The 21,011-nt window shown below is 43.6% G+C and overlaps 1 protein-coding gene across 5 annotated transcripts in view; it reads left to right on the top strand.

The window, feature by feature from the left end:
• celsr2 (cadherin, EGF LAG seven-pass G-type receptor 2) overlaps positions 1-21,011 on the top strand; it is a 325,531-nt gene that overhangs the window by 268,149 nt on the left and 36,371 nt on the right. For all 5 annotated transcript variants that reach the window (XM_078242273.1, XM_078242276.1, XM_078242272.1 and 2 more), the window contains 8 exons: positions 3,598-3,739; positions 5,335-5,455; positions 9,055-9,238; positions 10,719-10,820; positions 11,259-11,353; positions 12,519-12,728; positions 14,354-14,537; positions 16,911-17,054. In XM_078242273.1, the coding sequence (XP_078098399.1) occupies positions 3,598-3,739; positions 5,335-5,455; positions 9,055-9,238; positions 10,719-10,820; positions 11,259-11,353; positions 12,519-12,728; positions 14,354-14,537; positions 16,911-17,054 (1,182 nt within the window). The remainder of the gene's footprint in view (positions 1-3,597; positions 3,740-5,334; positions 5,456-9,054; positions 9,239-10,718; positions 10,821-11,258; positions 11,354-12,518; positions 12,729-14,353; positions 14,538-16,910; positions 17,055-21,011) is intronic.

The following is a 21,011-nucleotide window of genomic DNA, read 5'->3' on the forward strand; positions in this document are numbered from 1 at the left end:
GTGGCCTCACCAATGCCCTGTACAATTGCAGTAAAGCGTCCCTATTTCTATACTCAAATCTTCTCGCTATGAAGGACAACAGACCATTTGCCTTCTTTATTGCCTGCCGTACTCGCGCACTGATTTTTAGTGACTGATGTACGAGGAGTCCAATGTCTCGTTGAGTATCCACCTCTCTCAATTTACACCCATTCAAATAATAATCTGCTTTCCTATTATTGCTACCAAAGTGGATAACCTTACATTTAGTCACATTATACTGCATCTGCCATACATATGCCTGTCCAAATCACACTGAAGCATCTCTGCATCCTCCTCACAGCTCACCCTCCCAGCCAACTTTGTATCATCTGCGAATTTGGAGGTAACACATTCAGTTCCCTCTTCCAAATTGTTAATATATAATGTGAGCTCTTGGGATCCTAGCACAGATCCCTGTGTTACCCCACTAGTCATTGCCTGTTAACCAGCTTTTTCTCCTTCTCAAGACACTACCCGCAATCCCATGCGCTTTAACTTTACATCATAGTCTGCTAGAGGTTGAGGTTGCTTTGGAAAACGTAGTCTATTTAAACCTTCAAAAACAGGCACAGTTCCTCATGAGACTAGGCTTGAAGACTAAGGGTCATGAAAGAAATGATAAATTTATCTGTCATAGTGAATGCAACAGACTGATAAAAACTGTAATGTGGGACTTGAAACACTGCACGCATACAGTGCAGTGAAAGGTTTGATTACCAAAACTAAGATATTAACTTTGAACTGAGAACCGTACACAAGATAGAACTAAAAGCTGGAAAGCACCATTGGCATTGTTTGTCCATGTTCACTTATAATGTGGCTTCCAGGCAAGTGGATACACCGTCTGTCCTTCATTAATATTTCCGGCATGGTGGCACAGTGGTTAGCACTGCTGCTTAACAGCGCCAGGGACTCGGGTTCGATTCCCGGCTTAGGTGACTGTGTGGAATGTGCACATTCTCCCCATGTCTGCATGGGTTTCGTCCGGGAGCTCAAGTTTCCTCCCAAGTCCAAAGATGTGCGGGTTAGGTGGATTGGCCATGCTCAATTGCCCCTTAGTGTCAGGGAGACTAGCTAGGGTAAATGTATGGGGTTAGGGCCTGGGTGGGATTGTGGTCGGTGCAGACTCGATGGGCCGAATGGCCTCCTTCTGCACTGTAGGGATTCTATGATTCTGTATAAGTCTTACTTGACCATTTAGGTTAAACTATTACCAAGCTTCTGGGGAAAGTTACAAAAGTGAAAAAGGAGATTTGTAAGATACTGGAAGCAGCTACCAATGCAAATTCCCCCTATTCAGACCTGATCTATGCAGGGAGCACATCTGTATGACTGGTTTAATTTTTCACATTGAATATAATTTATTGCATTCTTGTGAAATTTCTGCTATGTAAATTGCTTCATCTTGCGTATCCATTCCTTTGCTTTTCAACATTGGATATAACATCTAACGATAAACATTAGCACCATGTGCTGTACAACCAACTCTAGTACCTGGTTTGAAATGGATGTCAACTGAAATCATTTACGTTCATTGTCTGACTATCCATTCCTTTATTTTTACCATTAATCAAGCAATAGTGTCATAGACTGGCACTTAACCACCCCTTCATATTTAAATCTTGTGTCTTTGGCATTGCACATTACTGTCTGTGTGGAGTTTGCACGTTCTTCTCAGTGACTGCATGGGTTTCCTCTGGGTGCTCCGGTTCCCTTCCACACTCCAAAGATGTGCTGGTTAGGTGGATTGGCCATGCTAAATTCTCCCTTAGTGTCCTAAGATGTGTAGGTTAGGGGGATTAGTAAGATAAATATGTGGGGTTACGGGGATAAGGCCCGGGTGGGATGATCTGTCAGAGTTGGTGCAGACTTGATGGGCTGAATGGCATCCTTTTGAACTGTAGGGATTCTATGATTAGAATCTGTAGAAATGATACCAGGACTATGAGGTTATACCTGTCAGAAGAGGGTAACAAGCTTGGATGTCTCTTCTCTTCTCTTGAAAACAGAAGATTAAGAGGGGGTGACCTAATTGAAGTCTTTAAAATGATGAAAGGCGCTGATAGAGTAGACACCGAGGTTGGAATCCTATTGAAGCCTCAGGGTCTCACTTGCCAGCTGGAGGGCTGGTGAGAGATCCGCATTGCCTTTTTTCAGGAGGACCTACCTAAACACATGCCAATGGCTAGGGGCACGTCTTCCTCTGGAATCAAGACCCCCCCCCACCGGGACAGAAATCCCTCCAACTGCGAGCTTTTGGCCATCAGAGGCCCCACTGGAGAGGCCATGGCAGTTGCTGGAAGGACAGGCACCAGAGTCCCAGGATGACAACAATACAGGCTGCAGTTAAATAATGTGCTGGTGTCACTTTCCCAGGGTGGGGGTCATAGGGAGAGGGGTTCAAGGGAGGTGGCAGCAAGAAGAGTTGGCTCTAAGCAGGTCCCACCCCCACCTTCTCAATGTCCAGTCCTTCGATCCGGAAGTGATATGCTGGTTTATTTGTTTTGCACACCGCATGGCAACAAGCCTGCCCATAGGTGGTTAATATCAGTGGCGATGGGATGAGACCCTTTAAGGGTTTTAATTGGTGGTGGGCAAGGAAAACCAACCATGGGCCTTTCCATCCCAAAGTTAATTCTAGCAGAGACAGGAAGGTGGCAGGACTCCAATAGCACACCATCCCACCGAATAAATACCCTTCCTGCCTCCCAAGCTTGCCATCAATGAGAGCACTAGATTCCGACCAGAAACTGTTTTTTCTCGTTTGGGGAAGTTGTGAATAAAAAAAAACCATCAAAAAATCAAATAGGGAATTGCCAAATGAGTGGTGAGAATGTAGAACTTGGAGTGGTTGAGTTGAATAATATAAATGCACTTGAGGGAAAGCTAGATAATGTTAAACGGGAAAAGAAAGTTACGCTGTTATAAAAGGGGAGGAGTCTCAAGTGGAGTATAACTGCTGGCATGAGCTGGTTGGGCTGAACGATGTGTTCAATATATTGTAGAGTCATAGAGCAATGTAGCACGGAAACAGGCCCTTCAGCCCAACCGGTCCATGCCGACCATAGTGCCCTCCCAGCTCATCCCAATTGCTTGCGCATTTGGCTCATATCCCTCTAATCCTTTCCCATCCAAGTACTTATCCAAATGCTTTTTAAATGTTTCTATTGAACCTGCCTCAACCACTTTCTCTGGCAGCTCATTCCGTATATGCACCACCCTCTGCGTGAAGAAGTTGCCCCTCAGGCCCCTTTTAAATCTTTCCCCTCTCACCTTAAACCTATGCCCTCTAGTTTTCAATTCCCCTTTCCTGGGAAAAGGACTATATGTGCTCATTCTATCTTTGCCCCTCATGATTTTGTACACTTCAATATGATCACTTCTCATTCTTCGACATTCCAAGGAATAAAGTCCTAGCCTGGCCAACCGTTCCCTATAACTCAGGCCTAACTAGCCCTGGCAACATCCTCATCAATCTTCTTTGCACTCTTGCGTATTCTGTGTAATTCTATGTAAAATTCAGCTTTTTTTTAATGCAAACAAAAGTAGTCACATGAAATCTTCAATTGTTTCTAGGTTACTATGGTGAGGAATGTAAGGATGTATGTTCTATAAATCCTTGTGAACATCAGTCTGTGTGCACCCGCAAGCCCAGTTCCTCACACGGCTATACTTGCGATTGCTCAGTGAATTATTTTGGACAGTACTGTGAGACCAAGTAAGTAGAGTCTGATCAAAGTCATTCTCAAAGCTGGACTCTTGAGGCCTAGGTATTTGTTTAGAACTGTTTTTTGGGGAATTATGCTAGCCAATATTTCTAATTTATGGATTGTTACAAACCTTTTAAACTGGTGGGTAGACTCGCGATAAACTGGCACAGTGGTATCGGAATGCTTTTATAATCTATAAAGTCATCAGAAGTTTCAGGAAAAAGTTTAAAAAGTCCAGAAGTATTTTCCAGTGGCCTTCTTAGCAAAAGATGGAAGTAATATGATCATTGATATGCCACCCTAAGTTTATTTCATTTTATGTTTGATTCCCCATATTTGTTATTTTAAGCCCTTCTATGTCACATCCTCAGATATACGGTGGCACAGTGGTTAGCACTGCTGCCTCACAGTGCCTAGGACCCGGGTTCAATTTCAGCCTCGAGTGACTGTCTGTGTGGAGTTTGTGTCTGCATGGGTTTCCTCCGGGTGCTGTGGTTTCCTCCCACGGTCCAAAGATGTGTGGGTTAGGTTAGTTGGCCCTGCTAAATTTTCCCTTAGTGTCAGGGAGATGAACAAGGTAAATATGTAGGGTTATGGGGACAGGACCTGGGTGGGATTGTTGTTGGTGCAGACTCGATGGGCTGAATGGCCTCCTCCTGCACTGTAGCAATTCTAGCGATTCTATTCTAGTGATTCTATTCGTATCAATATTCAGTGAACCAAGAAAAGGAGGAGTTCAACTGTCCCTGGTTCTTTATCAGTTTTAGTTTCTATCTGGCTCTATATGAGGGAATTATTCTATAGTCTTCCTTTCACTGATGACTCAGCGGAGATTGAAGACACAGCTTAACACAGCAAATTCAGCTAATGTTCTAGGGACCTGGATTCAAATCCCACCATGGCAGGTGGTGGAATTTGAATTCAATAAAAAATATCTGTAATTAAGAATCTCCTGATAACCATGAAACCACTGGCAATTGCCAGAAAAACCCATCTGGTTCTCTAATGTTCTTTAGGGAAGGAAATCTGCTGTCCTTACCCGGTCTGGTCTACAAGTGACCCCAGAGCCATACCAATGTGGTTGACTCTCAAATGCCCTCTGAAATGCCCTCTGAGCGAGACGTTCAGTTGCTGCAAAGTCAATAAAAAGGCCCTAACGACATTGTGAGTCGATCCACAGCACGTGGACTGCAACAGTTCAAGACGGTGGCTCCCCACCACCTTCGCAAGGGCAACAAAGGATGGGCAATAAATGCTGGCCAAGCCAGCGACGCCTATGTCTATGTACGTATAAGAACATAGAAAGAGTTTCAGGCGGGCGAAGACCTTCAGTCCATTGAGCCCACCTATCCACAGCATTTCATTTTGAATAATCCTGAATCTCAGGAGGTTGATTCATGAGTACAAACCTATTTCACTTCCTGTTGCCTGCTATACACCTGAGCTACTCTGGTAGCTGCAAGAAAAATATCAATTTTCCCATACACAGTAATGGGATTCTTTACAAACAAATGTAATTAATGGGATATTGGTATTCTTTTTCTTTCATACGATAACAGTCTGAATATCTGACTCTTCACCAATTTGCATTTTTCACCTGCAGGATTGATCAGCCTTGTCCCAAAGGATGGTGGGGGCATCCTATATGTGGACCCTGTAACTGTGATACAAGCAATGGATTTGATGCTGACTGTAACAAGACTTCAGGAGAATGCAGGTGCAAGGTGAAGAATGAGAGCTAAACTGTTAAAGTCTGACAGTCCAACATTCAGAAAATAACTTCACACAATAATTTGCTGCATGCTAAATGTACCCCATTACATATAGCACAGGGTTTGTGTTTAATAATAATTACCTTCAGTGAAAAGATCATGTATTGAGTAGAATTCAAACTTCTAAAATTTAAGGTAAACTTTTCAACTCCCTATTGATACCCAAACTAATTGTTTACCCAGTACTGAGCTGTATATTTGAAACTGACTACTTTTTGGGGATAAATATTGTCCTGTGCGTGTCAATCCACTGGGCCTGGTGGTATGAGAGTCGTGGTGGTAATGTATTTGATTCACAGTATACACTTTGGCACAGTGGTTAGCACTGCTGCCTCACAGCACCAGAGACCCAGGTTTGATTCCCGGCTTGGGTCACTGTCTGTGCTGAGTCTGCATGTTCTCCCTGTATTTACGTGGGTTCCCTTCGGGCGCTCTGGTTTCCTCCTATAGTCCAAAATGTGCTGATTAGGTACATTGGCCATGCTAAATTCTCCCTCAGTGTACCCGAACAAGCGCCAGAGTATGGCGACTAGGGGATTTTCACAGTAACTTCATTGCAGTGTTAATGTAAGCCTACTTGTGACACTAATAAATAAATAAACTTTTTAAATATCTTTTTTAAAACTTTAAAACTCTAATGCTGACATTTGGAGAAAGAAATTGCACTGCTGATTAGGCCACACATAGACCACGTTTTTGTGAATCTAGCTGGCCAGGTACCCATGGTAACCAATTTTGCATAGGGGGCCTCGAACAGTATTTTGGCCCTTCCTTTGCACGTGCAAAGACCACCACCTCCAACAATACAGCACCCTCTCAGCAATGCACAACCTAACTGTACACCCAGGTCCAAGTGTGGGATTTGAAACCATAACCATCTGACTCAAAGTTAACAGCCAAAGTTGTCACTTGAGATTCAGATATTCTGATGATAAAATAGTGAAGTTGGAACTGTTTTTTATTCTCTTGGAGCAGACTCTTTTGAACTTGGAAATATTGGAATTTTCAGATGTTAACCTTCAAACATCATTATTCACAAACTGTGCCTCAAGGGATTGGGAGTGGCATTTCCCATGGGAATGGGGGAGTGGGGGGAGGGAGTCCCATGGGGATTGGTGGGGGCGTGGCGGGGTACCCCAAAGACACATTGGGAAACAACCCCCACAGAAGTTCCCAGGTAAGAATTGTACGGCAGTTGCCCATGAAGTGCAAAGTTTTGATGGGTAATTGCCCTACGTTGGGTACCATCCGAAAATGTGATTTAAATCGCAAACTTCGGATGTTTCTGATTGTCTTCCAGCAATAATTACCCAAGAAAATGTTAGGAAAATTAAAACCACTTCTAGCTTTCGGGTAACTATTGTACCGACCCACACCAACCCACCCCATGGGACTTCCTGCCACCTCCCACCCCAAACCTCCAAGGGACAAGCCATTCCATCCCCCGACTATCACCACCCTCCTCACACCCTTCCCCATGCGACTCCCACCCCCAGTACCCTCCACCACAGGAATCTTCTCCCCCACCATGGGAACAACCTTCCACCACCCCTCACGCCGCCCCACAGGACTCTCCCCAAACCCCCCATTCCCTTGGGAACTGCCACTCCCAATCCCTTGAAGAACAGTTTGTGAATAAAGATGTTTGAAGCTTTATTCTCAATTTATTGTTTGGCTGTTGGGTTTATAGTGCAGCATCAGATGTTACTGGACTTTCTTGGAATGGATAGCAGAGGTGTCAGGATCAGTCCAAAAATGGAGGCGTGTTGCAACAGACTGAACAAAGATTAGGGGCATGAACTTACCAGCCGTTGACGCAACGCTCCCACTGCAGCAAGGTTGAAGAATTTGGCGCCCAGCCAAATCTCCTTTTACTGCCGCAGGATGGGAAAACCCCACTTGCCTGAATGGTGATAAGATTCCGGCCTAGGAGATCTCTGAGGAATGTGTCTGTCAACAAACAGTCTGTTGAAAAAATTTAATCAAATGAGAGGAACATTGGATATTTTTAAGTGCTAATGAAAAACTGTTCCAGTCGCTTCATTCTTTTTTATTGTTCATGTTAGACCACCTGTTGGATCCTCAGAAATGTAATTAAGTGCACATCATCAATGGTATTAATTTAGTAGAGCTTTGCTAAATCACTGAAGTAAATGTGTCTTTTTTTTACATAAAGCACTTTGTTACCTTAAGAGTATGCACTATATTTATGTATAAATATATAAATATGATATATATTGGGTGAATTCTTACCAAAAATGGCAGTGTGTTGGTTCCAGCGAGAAAAACAATGTGTTTCCCTCAAGAAACAGGTTGGTTTTCTCTCCAGATCTTACCACACACAGCCACAAAAAAACAGCTGGGTGTGTTTCACACCTTCAAGTCGGGGGTGCAGGACCTCAACAATCTGGCAAAGCCTGGCTGCACTAAGACCATGTTTAAAGGGTGCCCCAATCAGACCAAACAATCACCCACCCCAAGCACACCACAGAGGCCTCAGGGGCTCCCCCACCCCCTTGATCAGAGCTGGAATTTCTCCAGCTGCCATAACAGTCAATGCTGGCACTACCACTCCCTTCCCTCCACCCTCCCTCACCCCTGAACATCGAACCCCTTCCACCCCAACCACACAATCAGTGTTGGCACACCACACCATACTCCCCCGCCCCCAAATATCGGACCCCTTCCTCCCCACCCACACAGTCGGTGCCGGTAACACCCACTTCCCTGTGAACATCAGACTCCTTCCCCCCAACTCCCCACTCACACAATGAATGCCAGCACCCCCACTGAAACAGCCATTACTGGCATCCCCAGCATTTTAAATGAGAATGAAGAAGCAGTGAAGTTGAGTGATTTAGGGAAGAAATTTAGAGCTCAGGACGTTGATAGCTGAAACGCACCCTATGAATAACCCACAGTTTCACTGAGTGATAGAATGTGGCTTGACACTCATTATTTCCCATATGACATCTTCCTGTCTGGAAGATGAGAACCTTTCCCAAATACAAGAACGTTTGCTCAACAACTCATCATCGGACACCTTTGCATGTCTCTCAGAGACCACTCAGGAGTGGTATTAATGGTAGCTTGGACACTGGTTACCAGCCATCACCCACAGTGAATGAAAGATAGAAAAGGGGAAATACAGGAAGTATTTCCGTATACAGGAAATACAGGAAGCCTGGTGGCACAGTGGTTAGCACTGCTGCCTCACAGCGCCAGGGACCCAGGTTCAATTCTGGCCTTGGGTGACTGTGTGGAGTTTGCACGTTCTCCTTGTCTGTGTGGGTTTCTTCTGGGTGTCCCGCTTTCCTCCCACAGTCCAAAGGTGTGTAGGTTAGGTGGATCGGCTGTGCTAAATTATCCCTTAGTATCAGAGGGATTAGTGGGGTAAACATGTGGGATTATGGGAATAGGGCCTGGGTGAGGCTTGATGGGCCGAATGGCCTCCTTCTACTCTGAAGGGATTCTATGATTCTAAGTAAATATATCTCAGCTTTGCAGTGCTGGCTACACAGTTATAAAGCAATAATCTGTATTATATTTAGGAAAACCATTACTGGCCACCAGGAAGCAATGCCTGCTACCCATGTGACTGTTACTCAATTGGTTCACTTGCTCGCTCGTGTGATATGGAGACAGGACAGTGCCAATGTAAACCTGGGGTGATTGGGCGCCAGTGCGACCGCTGTGACAATCCTTTTGCAGAAGTCTTCACCAATGGTTGCGAAGGTGAGTTTATGTGAAATTGGATCTTGGTGGTAGCCATCATGTGGTGATGCCAGTGTTGGACTGGAGTGGGGACAGTAAAAAGTCCCACAACACCAGGTTAAAGTCCAACAGGTTTATTTGGAATCACGAGCTTTCGGAGCACTGCTCCTCCTCGCCACTCACCTGATGAAGGAGTGAGGCTCTGAAAGCTCGTGATTACAAATAAACTAGTTGGACTTTAACCTGGTGTTATAGAACTTCTTAAATTGGATCTTGGCCTGGTACAGACTGAAGTGTGATTTTAAAAAAAATTATATTAAAAATGAGGTTTGAAGTGGGCAACTGTTAATCTTAGTTAGTATTCAGTGTTGGTGAAAATATAGCTCCAGAATACAGTACGGTCTGCATTTTGATATTTCCCTTGACATAATGAATTACGACCTTATATTACAAAACATGAAAGGTATCCCACATTTGCCTCATATATAATTCTGACAAGGATAGTTCTTCACTTCATTAGCTTGTGTGCTTTGTGTTATGATACTTTGTAACAGGACTTCAGTACTTACTTCTAGCTTTATGAAATTAAAACAGAAAAGTACTGTATTAACTTTTATTGTTTAATGAATTGGATCCGATGAGGTGCTGGTCTCAATTTTACAGTCAGCAACAAACAGATGGTGCCTCTCTTTCTCTTTGATCTAAAACTTGTGGTGATTTGGAAGATATTTCAGCACAGCGCCCTCGACAGAGATCCGTGAAGCGATGTGTGGGACAAGCAGCCTTGTGTCTCCGAGCCAATCAAAATTGAAGAATTTTTAATGGACACCACAGACAGGAAGAGGGGGGATTTTCCCTCCCACCCGCCACAGGAATCGTCGTGGGTGAAGGGGGGAACCATGCTAAGATCCGTTGACCTAGGGCAGGATTTTCCAGTTTTAGGGCAAGCGCGGCTGGAAAATCCCGTCCAAAGTGTAGGTTAGTAGAAGTTAATTCAATGCCAAATCATGTACAGAAGCAAAATAAAGAGAAAGAATGGACTAAAAGGGAAAGAGATTTAAAAAGAAGACAAAGAGAAAAATCTTAATTCTTTCTTATTTTCTTAAAAATTTCCTCTAATAATTAAAAGATGAAAGAGTGCAGCTCAACACATGTAGAATTATTTTCAGGGTCAGAGAGGTCTTTTGGAAATAATTAAGATGTACCACATCCATAAAAAATTTACTTGGACTGAACGGACAAGCCCCACAACTTTCCTGGTGTTTTTAGTGGGTATCTATTGCATAATTGCCCCACTTCATGCAATTTGATGAATCTCAATGGTGCATTGGGTGAGTATGTTTGACTTGTGTGCAGAAACATTGATGTGGGTTAATACCAGCCTATGTCCAGCTGTGCTTATGGGAATAACTAATTGATGTGACGGAGAAGTAATTTATTTTTAGTTTTCCTACAGCTTTAACGATAAACCGTGTTTTTCATCTGTTCATTTTCCCTTCAGTGATTTACGACAGTTGCCCACGAGCCATGGAGGCAGAGATCTGGTGGCCTAGAACCAAGTTTGGACTCCCTGCCGCAGTGCCTTGTCCCAAAGGGTCAATGGGTAATGTTATTATTACAGTTTCATAAGTTTTCAAAGAATGTCCCTGTTAGTCATCTGGAACGGTTTAATGTGACTCAGTTTTTGACCATAACTTTATAATGTGTCTCGAATGCAACCAAAGGTGAGGAATGGCTTTCATTTAAACTGCTGGGAAGTGCTGAGCTTCTAGGCTTTGTTTTCTATTTCCTTTAGCTGGCTGTTTAAAGATATAAAGAAAGAAAAATATCCTGTATGAAATTGAGAAGAAAACCTATGATCCGTCTCACATTAAAGATGAATCACTGGGGAAATGTCACTGTAGTGATTAATTTTTCTCAATCGGTTAGGTGCTTGAGCTTTTGCACACAGTGGTTTTGGTGGCACCTGATATACACTTATCCCTGGGCCAACGACTGAAATTGGCAGACACTGAGATACTGTATCTTTTTGTTTCCACAGGAACAGGAATCCGACACTGTGATGAACACAGGGGCTGGCTACCTCCTGACCTCTTTAATTGTACCACCAATACCTTTGCCGAACTGAAAACCTTTGTAAGTTTCACTAGGTGAAATTGATTTAAAGGGTTGAAATGAGCAAGATTGCTGAGGTTTTCCAGATCCTTCCAATGGACGTAATTTTTGAGCAATTTTCATGATCCATGTATGTTATATGGTCCTTTCTTGAAGTAATACTCTGCAGAATTTTCACCTTCTCATGAAGCAGCAGAGGACCTCCTGAAATTATTGTTGCATCTATAGGAAAAACCTTAAATATAGATATCAGCCTAATTTCATGCTCACATACTGTCTGCAGTCATAATTTTCCAGGTAATCATAGAATCCCTACAGTGGAGAAGGAGGCCATTCGGCCCATCGAGTCTCAACCGACACAATCCCACCCAGGCCCTACCCTCACATATTTACCCGCTAATCCCTCCAACCTATGCATCTCAGGACTGTAAGGGGCAATTTTTAACCTGGCCAATCAACCTAACCCGCACATCTTTGGACTGTGGGAGGAAACCGGAGCACCTGGAGGAAACCCACGCAGACACGAGGAGAATGTGCAAACTCCACACAGACAGTGACCCGAGCCGGGAATCGAACCCAGGACCCTGGAGCTGTGAAGCAGCAGTGCTAACCACTGTGCTACCATTGTCTTCTGTGAGGTTTAAAATGAGGGGCAATTTTAAACTCATAACTGGTGATCCGATTATGTTACACAATTAATTAAGATCGTAAGACTCAATCTAATATACAACCATCCATAATTAATGCTTTGTCCCTGTTGAATGTGAGAAGGAAAATGAAAACATGAGATGTTACGGTGATCTGATTAGAAACATTATATTCATAATAAATTGAATATTTATATTCAATATTCATTTCCTAGAAGTAAAATGCTTTAATGTATCCCTCTTCCTTTTTTATGCTTAATTTTGTTTCTGAATGAGGAGAGCACAATTCAATATTTTGGACTCACCTGCAACTGCTGAATGCTTCTCGTTTCCTTTTACCTCCCTCTTTCTTTCGTCCAGCAGTCACAGTGCAATCCTGAGTGACAATCACATCACTAGTGACTTTGGAAAGATTTCATTTTGAACCTCCCGTTCACCAAAAACAAAACTGTTCCCTGGATTTCAGTAACATAAACGTGTATCACTTCATGATAGTTGAGAGCTGTTGTCATTTTCTCAGGATATGTCTTTTTGTGCAGGCTGACAAATTGAAACGAAATGAAACTTTGCTGGATTTGGGAAAATCCAAGAAAATTGCCCTCATGTTGCGGAATGCCACTCAGCACACGGGCGAATATTTTGGCAGCGACGTAAAGATAGCATATCACGTGACCTCAAAAATCTTAGAATTTGAGAACACGCAGCGAGGATTTGACTTGGCTGCAACCCAGGATGTGCAGTTCACAGAGGTAAAGGTGTTTAGGATAATTAGCGATTCCTAACGCAGAACCTTGAACCACATCACGTGGTGTCACTTCTCATATCACGTGTTGAGGCCTACTCAATGTCTGATGCACTGGGAGATCTAATAGTGTGAGCGTCCCAAGTAATCAGAGCCTTAAAGACTGTACTGGGTGATGGAGCTCATTAAGGCCACAATTTCTATCTAAATTAGGGACAAGCATCATAACTTTGTGGCACCTGCAGACACTTGGCCATTTTTGTTAGGTGTTTTGAGGGAGGTATTACAATGAATTCAGCACCCATCTTCTCCATAGGCCAAAATTTTACGTGGTTTGAGTGGGTACGTCCCAGCCCAACTGTGTATGAAATCGTGAGAGAAGACATTGGGCATGCATCCCAAAAGCGTTGCGCGCTTATGCGATATTTCGCTTGGCGGGAACGCTCAGGAGTCTGAAGTGCGCCTGTGAACAATTAAGTGGATGATTAAGCCCATTAAGGAGTCAAATAAAATGGACTACACATGGTCCATCTGCTTTTACGGTTTGAATACTGAAATTTTGTTTACCTCTATTTTGAAAGTATTGCTTATATTTAATAATAAAGCGATGAAGCAAAAAAAAATCACTGTCCCCATCAAATCATCAAACTGGAACTTCAGTAAATCTAGAGTTTTTCCATACACTGTCCTACCAAGGAGACCATTCTGAATGTTAATCACTCTTTGCATGATTCTTCCTGATGTTTTTACTACGCTGACCTTTCACCAGTTTAGTTTGTTACTCCCCTGCTTTATATAATTATTTGAGCAAGATTTTATTTATGTCCTTCCCAGCTGTGATAGGGACACCTTTAAATAGCAGGACCAGTGGGGACCTTTAGACAGAAAGACCAGTGGGGACCTTTAGACAGAAGGATCAGTGGAGACCTTTAGACAGAAGGACCAGTGGGGATCTTTAGATAGAAGGACCAGTGGGGACCTTTAGACAGGAGGACCAGTGGGGTCCTTTGGATAGGAGGACCAGTGGGCACCTTCTGACAGCAGGACCAATGAAGACCTCAGCTATCAGAACCTGGGAGGACCTTCAGAGCAATCAATTTACATGCCTAAATGGAGGTTCCACCACGTGCCTGGCAAAGTAACACTGGGAGAAACTGAAACAATTCCATGGGATTTCCCAGACTCAGGGCGGATTTTCCGGCCGCGCTCACCCCAAGACCGGAAATCCCTACCAAGGTCAGCGGACCTTTGCATGGTTCATGTCCCGCCCACTATGATTCCCATGGCGGGTAGGATGGTTAAGTTCTCCCCTCAGTGTCTCATTGCTCTGTAGCATAATAACAAACTGTTCCGCTGCACCTCAAGCTCAACTATACCAACTAAGATCTTAAGAGAATATTTAATTCATTTCAGTTTGGTAATTGGAGGAAGGTCTTTCAGCATGGAGAGGGAATCACCCTGTGCTGAGTTTTGATTGATTACCTATAACTCCCATCAACTGATTCACTAAGGTGGATGCAGCCCACAATTGTTGATCGGATCTGCTCTTTGGACGGATTCAAAGACCTCTTGCTCTTCCGAACTTAATGAACTAATTAATCAACAGCTTCTTTTGTTTTGTTACATTTTCAGAACCTTATTAAAGTTGGAAGTGCTATTCTTGACATAAGTAACAAAAAGCACTGGGACATGATCCAGCAAACAGATGGAGGGACTGCACACCTGCTAAGACACTATGAGGATTATGCAAATGCACTGGCACAAAACATGAGAAAAACCTACCTCAGCCCCTTCACCATCGTCACACCCAATATCGGTGAGCAGTGCGGAAGCTGGAGCATGGGCGGGCTTGAGCCTGTAATATGTCACGACTCTAGAATATATTAGTTTAAAAAAATACGTTGAGTGATTTCCAAACTTGATCAGATTGTGCATCTTTTCATCTGCTTTATTGTTGGTAATATCAACAGCACCATTCTCCTGATAAGGGCTCCTCAGCATTATAGTATATTTAACGCTTTAAATACTAAATTTCAGAAGTTCTTGGTTTTTATGAAATAACACAGCTCTTGAATTCAAACATTGTTCGTAGTTAAAATCAGGATTTTCTTTCTAGACATTTAAGTTTGAGCACCAAGCCAGTTTTAGACAGTATTTTCATTTCAAATTTAAAGGAAGCATCACTTCCCTCATCCAGAATTGAGATTATGTTAATTGTGTTTCCGAACTTTTGAGTCTGAGGCTTTCCAGTTTCCACCAAGTTTTCACCTAAGATAAAGGACAATTAATAGAAACATGGACTGAAACTTTACACGTAGGCAGAAATCTTGGACATTTGTCCGAAATAGGGACTAGATGCCATAACGTAACAACATGCTTATAGTTTATTTTGTTTGAATGCACACATTTCTAGTTAATTATTTGAGAATTATTTGAAATTAAGGAACACTACAGTTTTTGCAATGTGCAAGTTGTTATACTCTTGATCACTAGTCGGTGAAAAAGCAGAGTCAATCTTTATGTGGTATAGATTTACTCAGAGTAAATCGTTGCAGGCGTTATATCTCCTTGTTTAGTTCACGTCCTTTGTTAGTACATGTCTCTGTTGTACTGAAGTAACTATCCAATCAATGCCCTTCACCTGTATGTATATTATATGTACTTAACTTCAGTGGCTACAATTATCACAAGTAAGATTCAAATTAGAGTCTCATCCAGATGATAGTGTTTTAGGAATTTAAGACTCAATCATACTACAATTTTAGCGTTGGGGTAAAGTGATTTAAGATTTTATTCTGAAGGGGTATCAGTCTCGGAGGAATTATTTGTCAATAAAGGATTACAACGTTATAAACGTAGTTCTCTGAATGCATTGCCTGCAGACACAGAACTAAGAAATAATCTCTTATCACTGCATGTCTGTGAGAATTGAAACCAGCACTAAATTGCAGTATAAATCCACCTCTAGCTACTTCATAGAAATGGAGGACTTTGGTTCTGAGTTGAACTCTTACCCTGCTCACAAATATTAACAGAATATAGTGTTACAGTCATAGCTAGGGTGTCAAGGAAGATCAACTTGATGCAAGGTTGGTGCATTCCAAAGTCCGTTGGCAGCAGGGAAGAAGCTGTTCTTGAGTTGGTTGGTACGTGGCCTCAGACTTTTGTATCTTTTTCCCGATGGAAGAAGGTGGAAGAGACTATGTCTGGGGTCCTTAATTATGCTGGCTGCTTTTCTGAGGCAGCAGAAAGTGTAGACAGAGTCAATGGATGGGAGTCTGGTTTGCATGATGGATTAGGCTACATTCACGACCTTTTGTAGTTTCTTGCGGTTTTGGGCAGAGCAGGAGCCATACCAAGCTGTGATACAACCACATCTGTAAAAGTTGGCGAGAGTCGAAGCTGACATGCCAAATTTCCTTCGTCTTCTGAGAAAGTAGAGGTGTTGGTGGGCTTTCTTAACTATAGTGTTGGCATGGGGGATCATGATGTGCTTCTGCTCTGGGAATACAGAGTTGAAAATAGGTGCTAATGGTAAGAATAAAGATAATGGGCTGGGTCATAATTATTGGGTGGCTGACTGCAGAGTGTTCTGGCCAACTACATGATGGGATTCTCGGCCTTATAACCAAAACTCAGTGAGCTACAGGCAGAAAACTGTTGTACCCTGCCCCACCCCCACCCCACGCAGCTCCGAGGGTCTGGGCTGGCACCAATATCAGGCAGCCAGTTGGCATAAACATGTTGATAAGCCAATCCTATTCAGGCATTGCTGTCCAGTTTAAGCCAAGCAGCCCAAACTAAAATCTAAAATAAAAACAGAAAATGCTGGATAAGCGCAGCAGGTCTGGCAGCATCCGTGGGGACAGAAATAGAACTAATGTTTCAAGTCCGTATGACTCTTCAACAGACCTGAAGAAGGATAGAAATGTGACAAATTATATTGTCAGAGAATGGGGTGGAGGAAGTGGGGCTGAATAGAAGGTCAGGGATAGGTCAGAGCTAACGAGAGATAGACAAAAATGTCATGGACATAAGATAATAGGGGTGTTAATGGTGTTAAAATGTAACCGAAAGTGCTAGTATAAGGCTCTAGAGCTCCCAGCTCTTTATTATCAGATTTTCCATTTGGGGCAGATATTATCTAGTCACCAAAGACTAACTGAAGTCATTTCTTCCTCCTGCCCAGTTATTTCAGTAGATCGCCTTCACAAAATGAACTTCTCTGGAGTGAAACTTCCACGGTATGACATTATCCGAGGAGAGAAACCTGAAGACTTGGAGACGATCGCAATCCTTCCAGAATCAATCTTCACACCGGCAGAAATTAAAGGTAAGAACACTTCCTTTTAAGAAGTAAAATAATCGAAAATGTAATAATTTGTGAAACACAGTACTGTGATTCTGATGCCACCTCCCCCGCCATCTCCTGCTCCACACAGAGAAGGGCAACTATATTAGTTGGTAATGTTCTAAGCATTAGCTCCATCAATAAAATGATTTACTGTGCTTCAAACAAACTATCAAAGAATTCTCACTGTACTCCTGCTAAAATAGGCAAATGAGATTTGCCTATATAAAATAGGCAAACATGATTTACTTGTTATATCTTATTGAATGGCGGAGCAGACTCTTTGGGTATACTTCTGCCTTTACGATCGATGGTCTGAAGGTCTACGTAATGTCATTGATTATATCTCAAATGTAATTAATAGGCTACAGAGTACTTTGAGTGCCCTGAGGAGGACATAAAAAGTGCTTATGATGATATTTTTTTTCTCTAGGAAAACATTGATCCTATTTGCACCTGTCTAGCTTTGGATAAATTTGATGGGAGTGTGTTTTTTGGGGGCTCTCATGCTTCACCACTGTTTACCAATGGTAGCTCTGTTTCCACACGTTAGAATTCATCTGCTAATGACATTCTTTTGTTATTAATATTAATAATTAATTAATTAAAATTAATATTTGCAGGCTGATAGTTAGTTGCATTATAATAAAAGAACATCATTCCAAGAGTGCCCAATTGTTTATTACAATAATTAAAACATCTTCTCGTGTCTGCGTGAGTTTCCTCCGGGTGCTCCAGTTTCCTCCCACAGTCCAAAGATGTGCGGGTTAGGTGGATTGGCCATGCGAAATTGCCCTTTAGTGTCGCGGGATGCGTAGGTTAGAGGGATTGGTGGGGTAAATGTGTGGGGTTACAGGGATAGGGCCCAAGTGGGATTGTTATCAGTGCAGACTCAATGGGCCAAATGGCCTCCTTCTGCACTGTAGGGATTCGATAATAATAATTAAAGCATATGTGTATTTGATCTAGATTGCCAGACTTTTGGTAGTTTGCGTTGATTTTCACGTACCTTTATGTGCTTTATTTCCTGGGGATTTTGATTGCTTTTTGAATGACTTTCGGCACTACCTCTGCCAACACATTGTGTTTTGTCCACATGCCCGTTAATAATAAATAAGGCAAAACATTATGCATCAAGTAACAAAATATCACCAAGAAAATGCTGTAAAATGATCTGGATGAGGGTATAGTTGGGTGGATTAGCAAATTTGCTGATGACACCAAAGTCGGTGGTGTGGTAGACAGTGAGGAAGGGTGTCGTAGTTTGCAGGAAGACTTAGACAGGTTGCAAAGTTGGGCCGAGAGGTGGCGGATGGAGTTTAATGCGGAGAAGTGTGAGGTAATTCACTTTGGTAGGAATAACAGATGTGTTGAGTATAGGGCTAACGGGAGGACTTTGAATAGTGTGGAGGAGCAGAGGGATCTAGGTGTATGTGTGCATAGATCCCTGAAAGTTGGGAATCAAGTAGATAAGGTTGTTAAGAAGGCATATGGTGTCTTGGCGTTTATTGGTAGGGGGATTGAATTTAGGAGTCGTAGCGTTATGTTGCAACTGTACACAACTCTGGTGCGGCCGCACTTGGAGTACTGTGTGCAGTTCTGGTCCCCACATTACAGGAAGGATGTGGAGGCTTTGGAGAGGGTGCAGAGGAGGTTTACCAGGATGTTGCCTGGTATGGAGGGGAGATCCTATGAGGAGAGGCTGAGGGATTTGGGATTGTTTTCGCTGGAAAGGCGGCGGCTAAGAGGGGATCTTATTGAAACATATAAGATGATTAGAGGTTTAGATAGGGTGGATAGTGATAGCCTTTTTCCTCTGATGGAGAAATCCAGCACGAGGGGGCATGGCTTTAAATTGAGGGGGGGTAGTTATAGAACCGATGTCAGGGGTAGGTTCTTTACCCAGAGGGTGGTGAGGGATTGGAATGCCCTGCCAGCATCAGTAGTAAATGCGCCTAGTTTGGGGGCGTTTAAGAGATCCGTAGATAGGTTCATGGACGAAAAGAAATTGGTTTAGGTTGGAGGGTCACAGTTTTTTTTTTTAACTGGTCGGTGCAACATCGTGGGCCGAAGGGCCTGTTCTGCGCTGTAATGTTCTATGTTCTATGTTCTATGTATTGAATATGCTACTGAAATAAGATAACATTGATTATTTTTGCATTAATGAGCCATATTTTGAAGCATACGTAACACTTACGAAGCCATTAATGAATGATTAACGACACAAATTGCTGGACCAAAGGGCCCTACACTGTGGGCCATAACTGCCTGACTTCCCAGCTTTGGATTTGGGAGGTACCCCAATAATGCGTTGGGGAATCCTTCTAGGAAGCTCCCATGTAAAGATTGACCTAGAAATTGTCCAAAAGGACCAATTTCCCCTGGACAATTGCGCTGGGCTGGGAACCATTCAACAAGATGATTTAAATCACTAACTTCAGGTGGTTCTGCCAGACCTTGTAGCTCACAGTTACAGTTACCTCACAGTTACACTGAAAGAATTAGAAGGGAAAAAAGCAGTTCTAACTTCAGAGTAACTATTTTAAAGACCCGGACCGAGCCTCTCATGGAGCACCCCCCCTCACAATGCTGACCTCCCAGTGTTCTCCCCACACCACTCCCACCCCCGAAACCCCAGATGACCCTCACATCCCCCTCCAAACAAGCATCCCCCCCCCTCCCCATTCCGACCCAACTGGGCTTGACCCCGTTCCCTCATACCCCTGGTCCGAATGATGTCCCTCCCATTTCTGATATGACTGAACACTGTTCCCCCCCTCCCTCCACCCACCTCAACCCAACCCAGCACTACACCCCTCCCACCCCCCCCCCCCCACCCCCACCTCCACCCTGCCATGTCTGAACCTGATAAAATACTAGCCCCCACCTTGACCCGACCTCCCCCCCCACCCCTCCTTTGTCTGGACCTGGGCGAATACTAGCCCCCACCTCGGTCTGACTCCACCCCACCCCCAGCATGGCTCAACCTGACAGCCCCACCACCCCATGTCTGGTCACAAACCCAATATCGCCCCCCGACCCGACCAAACACCCACAACCACCCCACCCCTCTGCATGACCTGACCAGCGTCCTCCACGTCTGGACCCAAACCGACAGCCATGCACCCTCCATGTCCAAACCCAACCCACACCAATGTCCAGTCCAACCACCTGACCCAACAACCTCCCCAACCTGGCACTCCCCTCCCCCATGCTCTGCCGATGTCAAAACCGGTAAGAAGTTTAACAACACCAGGTTAAAGTCTTTAACTTTAACGTGGTGTTGTTAAACTTCTTACTGTGTTTACCCCAGTCCAACGCCAGCATCTCCACCACATGATGTCAAAACCTCCACACCTCATTCACATTCCTTTGAAATTTACCTCCTCCCTTTCAAAGGTCCATTTAAACTCACCTGCTTTACGGCAGCTAATGCTGTAAAAAGGGGGCGTGCCTTCCTTGACTCTGCTTCTTTTGCACGTCACTGCTGGAGCCTCCGAGCTGCTTCGCTGTTTTAGTCTCGTGGCCTGAGTCAGGAAAGTTGGGCGAGAGGGGTTTTGGATGTCAAGCGAAGGTAATTCGCTACAGACTGACAGTCCACCGCTAGTTGCCACTCGGAGGAAGTTGTGGGCCAACATTGTCTCAAGATATTGTTATCTAGCCATTGGTGTAATGACACTGTAACGTGCATTGATTTAACTAACAAAACCCCACCATACATCAATAGGTAAAAATGCTATATGTACATGTGTCATTGGAAGAATGATGAAAGAAAGGCTTGCATTTATATAGCACCTTTCATGACAACAAAGTACTTCTCAGCTACATTTGGCTGACCATTGGCCACATTGGGCGGCATGGTGGCACAGTGGTTAGCACTGCTGCCTCAGAGCACCAGGGACGCGGGTTCGATTCCTGGCTTGGTTGACTGCCTGTGTG

The sequence above is a fragment of the Mustelus asterias genome, chromosome 25 (genome assembly GCF_964213995.1).
Source record: "Mustelus asterias chromosome 25, sMusAst1.hap1.1, whole genome shotgun sequence".
In the NCBI taxonomy this organism is placed as follows: Eukaryota; Metazoa; Chordata; class Chondrichthyes; order Carcharhiniformes; family Triakidae; genus Mustelus; species Mustelus asterias.